General features: G+C 50.1%; 1 protein-coding gene across 1 annotated transcript; it reads left to right on the top strand.

Moving 5' to 3' along the window:
* The first annotated feature begins 817 nt into the window (after positions 1–817).
* KRT77 (keratin 77) lies at positions 818–14,709 on the top strand. Its single transcript, XM_008003344.3, has 9 exons — positions 818–1,465; positions 6,323–6,537; positions 7,780–7,840; positions 8,388–8,483; positions 9,456–9,620; positions 11,378–11,503; positions 11,617–11,837; positions 12,272–12,306; positions 12,823–14,709. The coding sequence occupies exons 1-9, from the start codon at positions 908–910 to the stop codon at positions 13,083–13,085; spliced, it is 1,740 nt and encodes a 579-aa protein (XP_008001535.3). The 5' UTR covers positions 818–907; the 3' UTR covers positions 13,086–14,709.
* The last annotated feature ends 857 nt before the right edge of the window (positions 14,710–15,566 follow it).

Below are 15,566 nucleotides of genomic sequence, written 5' to 3'. Positions count from 1 at the left end.
CTCTTAAAAATTATCTTTAAGAGGTAATTCATTTAATTCTATTTTACAAAAGTATTGTCTATAAAGAACCAGAAATGATAAAACAGAAAGAGAAATAGGGATGGTTTGTCTTCTGGTCTAGAAGGCAATATTAGGTACTGGTAGACGCTCAACAAATCTTGAACCACTGATTTTTGGTGCTGAAGTACCTCGTGTGGTTTTGTGTTTGAGGAGTCTGAGGCTTATCAAGCAACACACAACGTGAATGACCTTGGGCAGAATCTGTGGGCCTACACTTGTACTCAGTGACCACAATATTGCACTTCCATGTGATAAAATTTTGGGTGCTCATGGTGATAACTTCAGGGAGCAGAAGCAGTGCGTGGGGAGATGGGAACAAAACTTTTGCCCCACCAGGACAATGCTATGACAGAAAGTATTTCCACCTCTGTCCCAGCTGTTGTCCTGAGGTCTCCAGACACTATCTAACTTTGCCCCAGATCTCCCAGGTACACCCCAGAAACAAACAGCTCAGTGGTGGAGTTTCTTAGGAAGAGATGAACTGACGATTTGGGGGGAATCTGTATAGGAGTTTCCAGCAATGAGGTCCTGAGAGATTATTGCACTCTGATCTCTAAATGGCAAGAGATGAATGATAAATGATCGAGTTGGGGAAGTTTGTCTGCAGTCTGATTTCTGCAACTCATAGGTGTGAGGTTTTAAACAGATGTTGCTGGCAGGCAAACTAAACATTAATACTCCCCTTTCAGGATTGTAAAGATGCCCAGCCCAGCAATATGTGTGTGTCTATATATAGAGACGGAGCCAGATCCCTTCCAAAGGAGTCAGAGCTCCTTTCCTCTCTGGTCTCTGCCTCCTTCCTGCCAGGCTGTTTCTCTTGCCTGCTTATCTGGATGCTCCAGCAATCATGAGCCGCCAATATAGTTCTCAGTCCGCGTTTAGCTCAAGGAGCAGGCAGGTTTATCGCACCAGCTTTTCTGCAGGCTCTGGTGGTGGGAGTCGGGCTGTGGGTTCTGTGTGTTATACTCGAGGGAGGTGTGGTAGTGGTGGATATGGGATCCGTGGAAGGGGGTTTGGCTCTAGGAGCCTGTATAATCTGGGTGGCAGTAGAAGCATCTCCATTAGTCTAGTGGGGAGGAGTGCCAGTGGTTTCTGTCAGGGTGGGGGAGTAGGGGGATTTGGAGGGGTCAGGAGCTTTGGTGTTGGCAGCATTGGTGCTGGTGGCTTTGGAGGTGGTAGCTTTGGAGGAGGTGGTTTTGGGGGTGCTGGATTTGGGGCTAGCAATTTTGGGCTTGGAGGTTTTGGTCCTTCTTGTCCTCCTGGGGGTATCCAAGAGGTGACCATTAACCAGAGCCTCCTAGAGCCACTTCACCTGGAGGTGGACCCTGAAATTCAGAGGATCAAGACCCAGGAGCGGGAGCAGATTATGGTTCTCAACAACAAGTTTGCCTCCTTCATTGACAAGGTGAGCACCTCAGGGGCAGGGAGGGTCATTGGTCACTGACCAAATGACTGAGAGAGATTACACCCTGCCACCTCTCAGCGCATCGTGCAGTTTCAGCTTGGTGGTGATACCTGGGACCTTAGGAAATCATTTACCCCATTTGGGCTTCAATTTGTCTTCTTGCGGGGATTTAATTCTATCTTTTCCTTTTGGCAGGAAAGGAGATAAGCAGTGTGAAAATACTCAACAGATACATGGTGTAGTACCCTCATTCTCTTTCACAATTATTCACTTTCCATCCACCCATCCACCCATGCACCCATCCATCCATCCATCTATCCATCCATCCTCATCCACACAATCCATTTATACACACACACACACGTTCATCCGTTCATTCACTCATCCATCAAGCCACTCAACTATCTACCCATGCATCCATCCACCCATTCAGCCCACACATATTTTCTAAGCATCTATGATAGGGCAGACACTGTGCCAGGTGCTACAGGTGACTAGGACACAAGGCCTGACGTCTAAAGGGAAGAGAATTACGACAGTGTGTGTGAAGTGTGTCAAGAGGGGAAGTACTCTCTGGGACATGGTAGCTCAAAGGAGGGTGTCATGAGCTCTGCCTGCTGAGTCTGGAAGACGGATGAAAAGTTAAATGGGTTCTAATTTTAGTATATGTGCTGCCGAAGCGAGCACAAGTTAAATGGGTTCTAAGGGCAGAGGGGGTTTTCAGGCAGAAGGACCAGGAGGCATGAAAGTGTGACACCTTTAGGGAATTTCAAACGGTTACAATTCCTGGAGAAAATGGGACACCAGGGGGTGGATGAGAGAAGCAGAGATGAAGCCACAGAGCCAGGGCAGGAGAAGCAGGCAGGGCATGGTGAATGCCCTGGTGGTGGGTATCTCTTGGGGCTAAAGTCAACAGCATGCAATGTAGGGTTCTGTCTGAGTTCCCCCTTTTGGCTCACCAAGGGCCAAGGATGGGCCAGATGGAGACACAGAAGCCCCTGTCCCTAGTTCCCTGTTGAAACTTCAGATTAGGTCCAAAGCAGCAACAGAGGCTGGTGAACTCACCATGGTGAAGACCTCCTTCCAGCATCTCCTTTTGTCTGGAGGTCAAGGTACAGCAGCCACTAGCACCTCTCCAGGAGGAATTTTGCCTTCAGGGATGCAGTGGGAAGCCCCACAGAGCACCAAGGCCACTTGCACGGTCAGTGACTTTCCCTCAGTCACCACAGGAGTTCAGTGCTGAGGCCAGAGCTTGACCTGTGGCCTGACTGTAGGGTAACTGTGGCCAGAGGCCATGCTGGGTGGCAGAGCAGGCCTCTGATATCTGGGCAGATGCTGGGGATGGGGCAGTGTGTGAGCAGGTGGAGGAGGGTGAGGGTGCTGAGGCCCAGAGGCTGCCGAAGAGGAGCGCAACACAGCAGAGTGCTCCTGTGGCTTCTGATCATGCTGCGTGGGAAACGTGGCTGAGTACCACCATGCTTCAGGCACAGGTGGGGGTTAGAGGGTTTCACTGGAGCAAGGAGTCCCTACTGGGAGCTCACGACTGGGCCAAGAGAGGAGCAAGGAGGAGAGAGGGCTGGGAAATAACCACAGACCGCTGGCAACTGACCTCCTGAGGCTCATCCAATTGTGGCCTCTGCCATGAACAGGGTGCCTGTCCAGTTGCATGGCATGGGGCAGTGGGCAGAGGCTAAGGTGCGAGAGACCTGGGTCTCCTGTCCTTTGAAGGGCACGGCCTGTGATGACTATGAGGAGAGGCTCCTCAGCCAGGTGGGTTGTGGCCTGACTGGAAGGTAGAAGGCTTCTATGACAGGTGACTTCTGACTCTGCTTTCCAAACTGGTCTTCCTGCTTTCACCCTTGACCCTTGTATAGCCTAGGCTTGACACCACAGCAGAGCCATCCTTTAAAAGCATGTCACACCACTCTTCCATTTGAATCCTCCAGTGGCTTCTTGTCTCAACTGAAGGAAAAGCCCAAGTCCTATAAGGCCCTATATTATCTGTCCTTTACCCTGCGGCTGCTGCTAAGCCCACACTTACATTTGTGGAATCAGGCCACATTGCCCTCCCTGGGTGGGACAGCTTTCAGGATACAACCGCTAGTGAGCAGAATGAGGCCTGGAAAATAGCCTCCAGGCTTCCAACTCATTGTTGTCTGCAGTGTCCTGTGCCCCTCTTCCTCCTCAGCTGCTCTCCTCTTGCTCACCAGCATCCAAGGCTCAGTTCTGTCTCAAGGTCTTTGCACCTGCCATTCCCTCTGCTTGGAACTCTTCCCCCCAAAGAGAGGCCCACCTTCCTCCCTTACCTTCTGTGGGTCTTTGCTCAGATGCCACAGTTTCAGTGGGGACTTCCCTGACCACCACTTCAGCGTTCCTATGCCCCGGCCCTGTGTGACTCCATAGTCCCTGCAGCTGTCTGAGGCCCTGTATTTTTTACGTGATTGTTTCTTTATAGTCATCTCTCTAAATAGAATGCAAACTCCTAGAAAGCAAGGATTTTGCCTGTTTTGCTTATTACCAAATCCCTAGCACCCAGAATAGTTCCTGACACATGAGAATTGCTCAGTAAATAGAAGCTGGATGACAAATTGGGTCAGCCCCTCGGGTCAGTGCTGGATGCTCAGAGAGTGGAAATGGAGCCAAAGGCTTTCTAGAACCAATGACAAGGGGATAGGGCCTCAGGAAGGAAAGGAGGGGTCCAGCTCTTCCCCCTGGGACACTGGGCTGGCCTTGTTCAGCTGATCCTTAGACCTCTATGCCAGGGGTGGCGAGTGGTCTGGATAGCCCACACCAGCAGGCAATTTTAAAACCTTTTGCACTTCATGAGTGCATGACACTTTTTGTCTTCTCTGGGTTGGGTGTTGTGTGTCCATGGGTCCACTGTGTCCCCTGGAGAACAAAGCAGATATAGGCCTGCCCTCATGGGGTCCAGTGCAGCCCGGGAGAGAGATGCTCACACACTGCTGCATGACTGCAAGTCTCAACAGATTTAGAAAGGCAAGGAACAAGGGGCTGCAAAGGGGACACACTGGTGGGACGCCACCTCAGGTGAGGTCTAAAGGGTGAGTAGGAGTTTGCTGGGCAAAGAGTTGAGGAGACCTGGAGTGCTGAGGGCACTGGGAGGTCCCTGTGCAGGGGAGGGGCACTGAAGCAGAGGGTGGGCGAGAAGGTCGCTCAGCAGCATGCCTCATTCCATCTGTGCTAGCTGAGCTGCCTTTGCGTTTTGCTGGTAGGACACAGACCAGGAGTGTTTTGGGGAACCTGGGGAAAAACACAGTGGCTTTCACTGATTGTTCTAGTGGTTAAGGCACTCCCTGCAGCCAGACTCTGCCTTTGCAGTTTGGGTGGCCTGATGAAAACCACAGTGTCTTCTATGAGCTCCTGGGATATTGCGGGTGGGTACCTGGGCTAAAGTCAGAACACCCAGAGTTGTGTCACTGCTCCCTCGTTGTTTTATGTAGAGACTCTCCATGGGACCACAGGATTCTTTCTTTTGGTCCCACAATGCCACTGCCACTGAGCGCAGTGAATGACTGCTGAATTGATTTCTTCACTCCCTGGGAGTGCCACCACAGAGTAAAAATAGAGAGTGGCAGGAATTTCTCACGGTGTTGTGAGCTGTGCTGACAAGCCTGGGAGAGCTGCTTGCCTAATCTCTTGCTTTGATAAGGCCAGCAAAAATGAGCCATGGGAGGTGGTGTTGTCTGCAAACATTTTCCAGCCTAGAGTCAGAATCCAAAGGGAGCTAACCAGAGTTGGCCCCTCAGACGGGCAGATTCTCAAGGGCCAGGGGATTTGGGGGACCCTCACTAGTGTCACGTGGTAAGGGAGTGTCTTCAGAGTCCCGTTCCGACCACACAAAGCAGTGGATTTGCCCCTTTACACAGTGCCCGGAGGAGGAAGCTGGATCCCGGAGGGTGTGTGTTTTTGCGCGTGCGCGCCCGCAAGCGGCCGAGCAAACTCTGGAGGCAGCACCACTGCTTCTATCAGGGCACTGGAGTGGAGGCTCCACAGTGTGTAGCTGGCTGAGGAAAGGTAGAGGCTGGTCATTACCATGCCAAGGACAAGCCACACACTTTGCACAGCCAGCTGCCTTACTGGGCCCCTTATCTTACCTTCATATTCACAGTTCTGGGAGAAGAGGTGGTGAAAATATTAGGTGATGTCCACTCTCCATTTCCCAGGAAATAGCAAGTGGGTAGTTCTCAAACACCTGACAACCCAAGTCCTCACTTTGGGGCACTTGACTGCATTAGACTTTTAAAAGAATGAGAACATTTGCCTTAAAAATTCTGTCTGCATTATAAAAGCATTTAAATGAGTTACTTTCCTGACAAACATCCTGGCAGACAGCAGAGGTGGTGGTGACTGCAGGGCCGGGGCACCCAAGCAAGTGTGCTCAGGAATTAGTTTAACGTTCTAAGCCAAATTTATCCTTCTCGCTTTTTCTTTCTTCCTCTCCTCTATCGCATAATGCATTTTGACCACAAAGAGAGAGGAGCCTTGGGATCATCAGTGTCTCAGATGCTCCGAAACACCATTTCCTTACGTTGGCATGGATAAATTGAGTTTGGAGGGCGAGTGCTCTATGATGTAAATGAAGGAGGTGATTTACTTTTAAAACCAGCGTGAGCTTAGTGTCAATTTTAGACAAGTTGACCGTACAGCCATTGGCCGTAAGAAACCACATTGCCCTCTGTGTGTCTCAATCCCAGAGAAAAGGAAGCTCTCTGACCCTTGGAGGAACCATCCTGATTCTCTGAGGTCTAGATGTGTTGAGGGGCTATGGATCCCCCTACTCATGGGGGTGCTGCTCTGATCCATGGCCTGGGGTGGGCTGGGGTCTCTTGTTCTTAGGTGCGATTCCTGGAGCAGCAGAACCAGGTGCTACAAACAAAATGGGAGTTGCTGCAGCAGGTGAACACCTCAACTGGAACGAACAACCTGGAGCCCCTCTTGGAGAACTATATCGGTGACCTGCGGAAGCAGGTGGATTTGCTCAATGCGGAGCAGATGCGCCAGAACACAGAGGTCAGGAGCATGCAGGATGTCGTGGAGGACTACAAGAGCAAGTGAGACTCCAGGCAGGGGAAAACAGGGGAGAAGCATGGCCGGAAACTCGTCACAGGGGCAAGACATTCTGCTTTAGTGTTTATGTGTAAGGGTAGGGGAGCGGGACATGCAGGCTCTGCACTGCACAACTGCAGGAGGCGCTGTTTTGTATGTGGCAACCCAGGTAGATGATATTGGCAGCCAGCTGTCAATCGCATTGGGTGGGGAGGGGCAGGATAGCTTTATGGATGTTGAAGCCAAGTAAGCCTGATTTCCAGTGTGGGCTCTTCCACTTACTAGCTGCCTACAAATTCATCTTTTTAAGCCTCTGGTGTTCATGTTAATAATGTGGGAAGAGCAAGAACCTCCCTTGTTGGATTGTTGTGGTAGATCTGTGGTTCTCAGACTTGAGCATGCATCAGTTTGCTGGAATCAGATTGCTGGGCTCTGCCCCCCAAGTTTTTGATTCAGCAGATATAGGAGAGTGTTAGTACTTCTAACATGTTTCCAAGTGATGCTGATGCTCGTGGATTGGGGACCACACTTTGAGAACTGCCGGTTTTGAATGAAATGATGCTTACTAAGTTCTTAGTACTGTGCCTGCACACCCCTACAGTCAATAAACCCTAGCTATTATGACCACAAACAGTAGGGGTGACAGGAGTTGTCGAATTCCAGATCAGCTGCTCCTGAGCTGTGCAGGCAGCCGAGCCTCTCCCTTCCTCTTCTTCCCCATGTGGGGTTCAGGGTGCTTCTCTCCCATCACCTTGGCATGCTTACTGTGCCGTGCCAGTAGAGATCCAAGTGTGTGTGAGTCAACGAGGGAAAAATGAAATCCACGCTGGAGGTGCTGGTGGGGGGTGGGGCACAGAATTGTAGGTTAAATTTTTTCTCTTCAAAAGTATTTAGTAAAAGTGGTTGGTATTTCATGTTCTCAATTTTAAGGAATGAATGAATTTGACACATTTACAAAGGTAAAACATCAAAATAAAAATAGACGTTCCAGGGACCTTCTCTGTGGCTCTGGGTTTTCCATGTTGGCCTGGGCTCCCCTCTGTTGGCCCACAGACCCAGGAGTTGGCACTGCCCTCATCCATGAGAGCACCAGCCTCCCGGAATGGACAGCCAGCACCTTGAGCAGGGTTCTCTGAGCTCAGGACAGCAAATGTTTGGGGGAATTCCAAGCTTTCTGCTGTGAGGAAGAACCTCAGAGAGCCAAGGTCAGCCTGTAGCCTTTCTGTGCTCCTTGCCTTGCCTGACAGGTATGAGGATGAAATCAACAAGAGGACTGGCAGCGAGAATGACTTTGTTGTCCTGAAGAAGGTGAGGGAAAGGGGAGTCCCAAGGGTGGCTGTGGACCAAGGAGGCTTCGGGGAGTAAGGAATCCCTATGGGATGTTCTGTGGCAATGGCAGGGTGACCTCTGTGGCAATGGCAGGGTGACCTCTGTGGCAATGGCAGGGTGGCCTCTGTGGCCGGCTTGCTGTGTGTGATGCCTAAATGTGGGGCCCTTACACTAGAACTGACACTGATAATGACTCTTTAGGAAGCCTCCAGTTTGTATCTCTCTGGGGTCCTGAAAGTGAAATGAAGTGAAATGACAGCTTTTGAATGTCAGTTATGTGTAGCCTTGGGACCCGGGGAAGGACCTGGGTGTTGGGTGTGACTGACTGAGATGTAGAGGTTGGTGTCACATCTCCTTCTGGCAAGGAAAGCCAGGACATGTAGATCCCTTATTGGAGTGAGGTGATGAATTTTTGAAGTAAGGAAATAAACCCAGAGTGGCTCTGCCACTTGCCTGAGCCACCCAGTGAGCTGGTGGCAGGCAATGCCTGGGCAATAAAGTCAAACTGTTTCTGCCTGCTATTCAGGATGTGGACGCTGCTTACGCGAGCAAAGTGGACCTGGAGTCCAGGGTGGACACTCTGACTGGGGAGGTCAATTTCTTGAAGTATTTATTTTTGACGGTGAGTTAAGCGTTTATAAGAACGCCCTTTCTTTTCTCACATCTCACAAGGAGTATGGGCTATAAGAGGCGAGGTCTGAAACCCAACGCTACCCACTAGGGACTCATCTCCCCAGGTACCCCAACTCTGTGGGCCTGGAGTCAGCCATCCTCTCCACCCCAATCCTCAGAATCCCCAGGTTGGGGTAATGGAGATGGAAGGCTGGGAGAATCCTGAGTTAGGTGGAGGCGAATGTGTCCCTGGTTCATGGCTTCCAATCTGTCTGGGAAATCACCCAGACATATAAGGGGCAAAACCAACCAGAAATCTTCATTAATTCTGGGGAGTTGATGGAGCTGTTAGGAAACTCTGTGGGAGGTGACAGTGTGAGTCTCAAAGGGAGTGACCTTAGTGGTGGGGGATCAAACACTCTGTCACCCAGCCCTCTTTTGCCTGTGTCTAATTTGGGGGTACGTGCTCTGGGCCAGATGCTGTGTTAGAAATTTATGTTATGGGCATCTCCATTCTACACATGGGAAAACTGAGGCACTGAAGGGTTAAATTACTTGCTTGGTTACCTTGCTAGTCAATGGTAGAGCCAAGACTCAAAAGTGAGTCCAAGTGGCTCCTCAACTGGAGTCCATTCTACTGCCTCAGAGAGCTCATGTGATTTCAAGGAACAGGCATGCCTGCCAAGGAGCCCAGCTAACTATGGTGGCCAAGTCAGAGCAAGGCAGAATGGCAGTTGCAGAAGAGGTGTGATGGGGAGATGGTATCTGAAGGGCTCCAGGTTTAGGCTCCTTCCTTCTCCCTGGAGGCAGTGAAGACTCTCCCTATTATCTCTCATTGCACACAACAATTCCAAGAGTTTTTCCCCAAGACTACCTGGCCCAGGCTTCTGGCTTCCCCTGACAGCTTTGAGGGGGCAGCAGAGGAAAACTGAGGCCCCCAGAGGAGAATGGAAGGAGTCAGCCTGTGCGCCATGCCTCGCAGGAGCTGTCTCAGATGCAGACTCACATCAGCGACACCAACGTCATCCTGTCCATGGACAATAATCGCTCCCTGGACCTGGACAGCATCATTGATGCAGTGCGAACCCAGTACGAGCTGATTGCACAGAGGAGCAAGGACGAGGCCGAAGCCCTGTACCAGACCAAGGTGGGTACGGCCCCCAGATCTGGTGCCCAGAAAAACAGATTCTTCCCAGAATTGTCTTTCTCTTATTGCATTGTCTTTCTTATTTCTGAAGTAAAATGTGTTTGTTATACAAATTCTAGAAATTACATGTAAAGATTACCAATCTCTCACTACCTCTATTAATATGTTAATATCTCTTCTGCCAGTTCTTTGTAGCTATTAAGCTAGTGCAAAAGTAATTGCGGTTCTTGCCATTAAAAGTAATGATAAGAACCGCAATTACTTTTGCACCAACCCAATAATGTTTATTGAGAACTCATATGTGTTAGGCACTGCACAAAGTGCTTTACATAATATATATATATCATTTCATTCAATCCTTACAACAACCAATGAGGTAAGAATTTCATTATCACAATTTTATAATAGATAATAGTGCGTGAGATTACTTAATTTCTCTAAGGCCTTTTAGCTAGTAAATGGCAGAGCCACAGCTTAATTAAACTCGGGTTTGTGTCTACAAACTCATTCCCCTCACCACTAGAATGATTTTTATTCTTTTTTTCATAATGGTATCCATTAAAATGTACTTTTTTTTACTTTCTCTCTTTTTTTTTTTTGTTTGAGATGGAAACTCGCTCTGTCTCCCAGGCTGGAGTGCAGTGGCGTGATCTCAGTTCACTACAGACTCCACCTCCTGGGTTCAAGCGATTCTCCTGCCTCAGCCCCCTCAGTAGCTGGGATTACAGGTGCACACCACCACACCAAGCTAATTTTTGTATTTTTAGTAGTGACAGGGTTTTGCCATGTTGGCCAGGCTGTACTTTCTCTTTTACTTATCGCATATGGATACCTTTCTGTGACACTAAATAATCTGCCGCATTTTTAACAGCCTGGTATTATATTGTAAGACTACACCCTCCCTTATTAGATCAACCTCTTTGTGGCTAAGTTGTTGGGCACATCTTTGGTTACTTCTTTACCATAAACTGACCTGGATCTTTTTGGATGGTGAATCCTCTGGTTGAAAGGGCATGGCTGACGGTCCAGTCACTAAATTCTGAACAACTAGCATCGATGATTGGCTTTGAGGATGATCTGTGGCCAACCCCAATCCTGGCTGACCTCTGTCCCACTGTCCTACAGACAGTGTTCTGGGGTGGAATGGATTTCGACCTTAGACTGGGAGGCAGATGGCCAACAGTGAAAACAGCAGAATGCAGATTCCCTCAAGTTGACGCTTCTCCCACCCACTTCAAAACCCTGTCCTGGGGGTGGAGTTCTGACTGATGGGGCAATACAGAGACAGAAACAGAGATGGAGGGGAGATGAGACTGAACGTGGAGCAGGTGGAGGGCCTCTGGGACATAAGGTCCTGCCTGATTGCTAGGGAGATCATCCTGGAAAAGGGTGGGAAGCTATATGGTGGGTGGAAAGAGTGACGGGGTCTCAGTGTGGGTAAGGACCAACGTGAAGGCTTAGATGTGTGAAAAAGTGTTAGAAAGGGCATCACGAAGCAGGTTTGTCTGGCTGGGATGAGAGTCTGCCCAGAGATAGGTGGGAATGCAGGAGGCTTGGTATGGTGTGAGCGTGTGCATGTATACATGTGTTTGCAGCCCGGGTGAGGGAGGTTTGGTATAGCTGTGAGTGTGTATGTAGGGCGACCACAGCAGAAGATGGGTGAGAATCTCCCAGGGGAGAGCAACCCAGCTACTCCCTCCTGGAGGGGCTTGTGGTGGGCAGCACATGCTGACCATGATGCTGCCTTTGGCCCCTAGTACCAGGAGCTCCAGATCACGGCAGGGAGACATGGAGACGACCTGAAGAACAGTAAGATGGAGATTGCAGAGCTCAACCGCACCGTCCAGAGGCTGCAGGCAGAGATCAGCAATGTGAAGAAGCAGGTGGGATGGGTGCTCAGGGAGGGCTGACTAAGCCCTGCACCTCCCACAATGCCCTGCCAGATCGAGGTCTGGAAGCTTAACCCTAAAATGGTCTCTGATTGTCTCTGGAGCAGATTGAACAGATGCAGTCACTCATTTCGGATGCCGAGGAGAGAGGCGAACAGGCCCTCCAGGATGCGCGGCAGAAGCTGCAGGACCTGGAGGAGGCCCTGCAGCAGTCCAAGGAGGAGCTGGCCCGGCTGCTGCGTGACTACCAGGCCATGCTAGGGGCCAAGCTGTCCCTGGATGTGGAGATCGCCACCTACCGCCAGCTGCTGGAGGGCGAGGAGAGCAGGTGGGTCCGGCAGCTATGTTTCTGGGGCTAAGGCTCGATATGCACCCATGAAACTGTGGGACTGGCTATTTGGAGAAAAGATAAGCCCCACCTTTTTGGGAAGATTGGTAGTCCAGGGTGAGCAGAAACATTCCAGTTAGAGGCAGACGCTGTGTGAGTTGGCAAGGTAGGGAGAAGTCATTGTTATCATTCCTCTGCCTCCAAGTAGAATGTCCTTATACCCCAACCCAAGTCACTGCAGCTGGGTATTCACCCCCAATGCTAAAAGTCTTCATGAAAACGCTGAAAATTCTCTCGGCTCCACTGGCTTCCTGCTCTCATGCACACAAATTTCCCTAAGGCTTGGGGACACCTCTGATCCGGATGTCTGTGGGCCACCGCCTTCCCTCCTCAGGTCCTGTGGGTCTGGCTGACCCTGTGCTTTGGTTTTACAGGATGTCAGGAGAGCTGCAGAGCCATGTGAGCATCTGTAAGTAGCAGAGCCCACGGACAGAGAGAGGCTGGTGGTCCTGGGTGGAGGGAGGGCCGGGAGGTGGCCAGCAGAGAACTGAAAGTCTGGCATTTTAGCTTCCAGTCTTGCACAACAGACATCAAAGTAAGCAAGTGTAATGGCAAAGTCTGGAAGAATTCATTTGAAATAAATGGTTGTGATTTCAGGTCTACTTATCTTAATTGTTAGGATGCCTTTTTTAAACTTAAAAAAAAATATTTTTTTAAATGATGCCTAGGAATCAGCAGTGGCTAGAACTCTTTAGGGTATATATTTAATAAACAATGAAAGTGTGCTGCTGAGAGGAACCCTGGCATTCCTTTGTAGTATGAAGAATAATTTTCAAGTGGGAACACTTTCAGTTTTCAATGTGTCGGTTTGCAAGTCGATGCCACGGGTGATCGAGGATGGAGGAGGCTGCAGGTGCAGGGGTGGGTGCAGGTGGGGGCCCTGCCCGGTCCCTCTGACCCCCTGTGCACTGTCCCCTCCCCACAGCGGTGCAGAACAGCCAGGTGAGCATCAGCGGCGGCGCGGGAGGCGGCGGCAGCTACGTCTCTGGAGGCTACGGCGGCGGCAGCGGTGGGGGCTATGGCGGTGGAAGAAGTTACCGCGGAGGAGGCGCACGAGGGGGCAGTGGAGGCGGTTATGGCAGCGGCGGCGGGAGCTACGGAGGAAGCAGCAGAAGCAGCCGCGGATCCTCGCGAGTGCAGATCATCCAGACCTCCACCAACACCTCCCACAGGCGGATCCTGGAGTAGAGGCCTCGCTTCTGCCATACCTCAAGCCTGCACCCGCGCCGCCCTCTCCTCAAACTCCTCCCCTCCACGCCCTTCCTGACTCCCTGTCGTTCACTTTTCTTGATGGGTCTCAGCAATTTTGCCAATAAATTAGAGTCTAATGGGGGGAAGCAGTGTGGATAAGCCCAAACAGCAGATCTCTTTGGAGGGCACTGGCTTGCAGTCAGAGTAACAGCTAAGCACATTCTCACTCAGACTCCGTTCAGCTGGCCCTGCTGCTGTTCCTGCTCCCACCTTTTTGGAAAGATCGGTAGCCCAGGGTGAGCAGAAACATTCCAGTTAGAGGCAGAGGCTGTGTGAGTTGGCAGGTTAGGGAGAAGTCATGGCTATCTTTCCTCTGCCTCCAAATAGAATGCCCTTAGGCCCCAACTCAAGCCACTGCAGCTAAGTATTGATCCACAATGCTAAAAGACACCAGGCATCTAGTTTAGCGATGGAGAGAAATAGCCTGTAAAGCATCGACAAGGCGCATAATGGAGAGTTGGTATCTCAGCCCCAGGCTCCTTTTGCCGCACCTGGGCTGCTCTGTGAACAAGAATCCACACCCCCTGCCCTTCTGGGGGCCACAAGATGATCCCTTTGGGGGAAGTTGCTGATTGCAGGACAAGCTAGCTTGGTAAGGAAAACCTCTGCACCAGCCGCCTATTCCTGCCTCTTGGTCCACAGCCTCATGCACTCAGGTTGATGAAAAGTAGAGTAGATTTGCTGCCCACATCAGATATCTGTAAGGCATCACTGTCCTGATTCTGAACCTCCGTCTCAGGAAGCATTCTCCCCTGTGTAAACAACTCAAGGTGGGAGTATTTCAGAGGGCATGGGGTCACGAATCCTCACCCAGAGGGAAGCCTGTTTTAGCAGTGGATGCGCGAGTTGATGAACAGACAAGCAAGTTCTGCTTCTGTCCTGTTTCCTCCTGACAGCTCCATTCCTTGAAAGCCTGACGCTTCCTAAGCTCTGCTTCATAACCACTCTGAGAATTGTCCCATGGGGTGGGCACGTGAAGCCCAGCTCTGTTCTATCCAGGTGCCTTGGGCCTGAGGAGTCTGAGGATCTGACTTGGGTCTTGGAAGGGTTCCAACCCCAAGTCAGTCAGGAAGCTGCCCATTTGTTTGTTTGTTTGTTTGTTTGTTTTGCAAGGCAGTTTAATGCCCTTTCTCAGACCTCTCTAGTCCCTCCCGCCCTCTGTTCTCTGTGGCTGTGAGCACTTTGTGAGAATTTGACTCTTAATTTTGAATCTTATGTAAGAGGCTTGAGATGTGCTGGAGAGGGCAGGAAGAGGAAAGTTATCAGCCAACTAACAGGTCTTGAGAGACAGAATGTAGCTTTGCTTTTAAGATCTGGAGTCACCTTCACTTGCTAGCTGAGTCCTAACACAACTTCCAAGTCCATGATTCTCTTGGGGCATTGGATGGGCTCAGTGTGGGTCTCTTAGGCAGTGCTTGTGACTTCATCATTTCCTGGTTCAAAATTGTACCGTCAAGGGGCAGCATTTCTGGTATTTCTATAATAAATTTTTCTGTGATCTCAAACTGCTGTTTGGTCAGGAGATGTATTATTTCTTCTTCTCCTTCCCCTTCTTCTTCTCCTTCCCCTTCTTATCCTTCACCTTCCTCCTCTTCTCCCTCCTCCTCCTCCCTGCTCGTCCTCCTCCCTCCTCCTCCTCTTCCTCCTCTTCCTCCTCTTCTCCTCCTCCTCCTCCTCCTCCTCCTCCTCCTCCTCCTCTTCCTCCTTCTTCTTCTTCTTCTTCTTCTTCTTCTTCTTCTTCTTCTTCTTCTTCTTCTTCTTCTTCTGCCTCTTCTTCTTCTTCTCCTCCCTCCTCCCCCTTCCCCCTCCTCCTCCTTCTCCTCCCTCCTCCCCCTCCTCCTCCTCCTTCTTCTTCATCTTCATCTTCATCTTCTCCTCTTTTTCTTCTTTCTCCTAAATAAAGATGGGGTCTCACTATGTTGCCAAGGCTGGTCTTGAACTCCTGGGCTCAGTCAATCCTCCCACCTTGGCCTCCCACAGTGCTGGGATTATAGGTGTGAGCCACGGTACCTGGGCCATTTCTTTTAAAATGTCTGCAGACCTGAAATTATTCATATTTGGGAAGTTAAAATTTCTTCTTCTTATTTTTTATTGTATAGTAATACACAGTCTTGAAGAATCTTGCAGACATAATCTTATTAATCCTTAAAGTGGCTGATCATTCAAAAGTCAATTATACATTTGTTCAATAAACACTTATTAAGCTCCTACTGTCTGGCAGGCAGTGGCTTAGGCACTGGGAATGCAATGTTGAATGAACATGTTTCTGAATCTTAAGTTGCTCACAACTAAATGACATATTATGGGGGAGGGAAAATACAGAGAGAAGAGAAATCTGAGTGTGCTTCTAAGGACCTCCTAGCCTGAGAGTGGAAGCAAGGCCTATTCTGAGGACACAGGCAGACCCCCAAAAACAGG

The sequence above is a fragment of the Chlorocebus sabaeus genome, chromosome 11 (genome assembly GCF_047675955.1).
Source record: "Chlorocebus sabaeus isolate Y175 chromosome 11, mChlSab1.0.hap1, whole genome shotgun sequence".
Classification (NCBI taxonomy): domain Eukaryota; kingdom Metazoa; phylum Chordata; class Mammalia; order Primates; family Cercopithecidae; genus Chlorocebus; species Chlorocebus sabaeus.
This window is presented reverse-complemented; position numbering and strand designations above follow the sequence as displayed.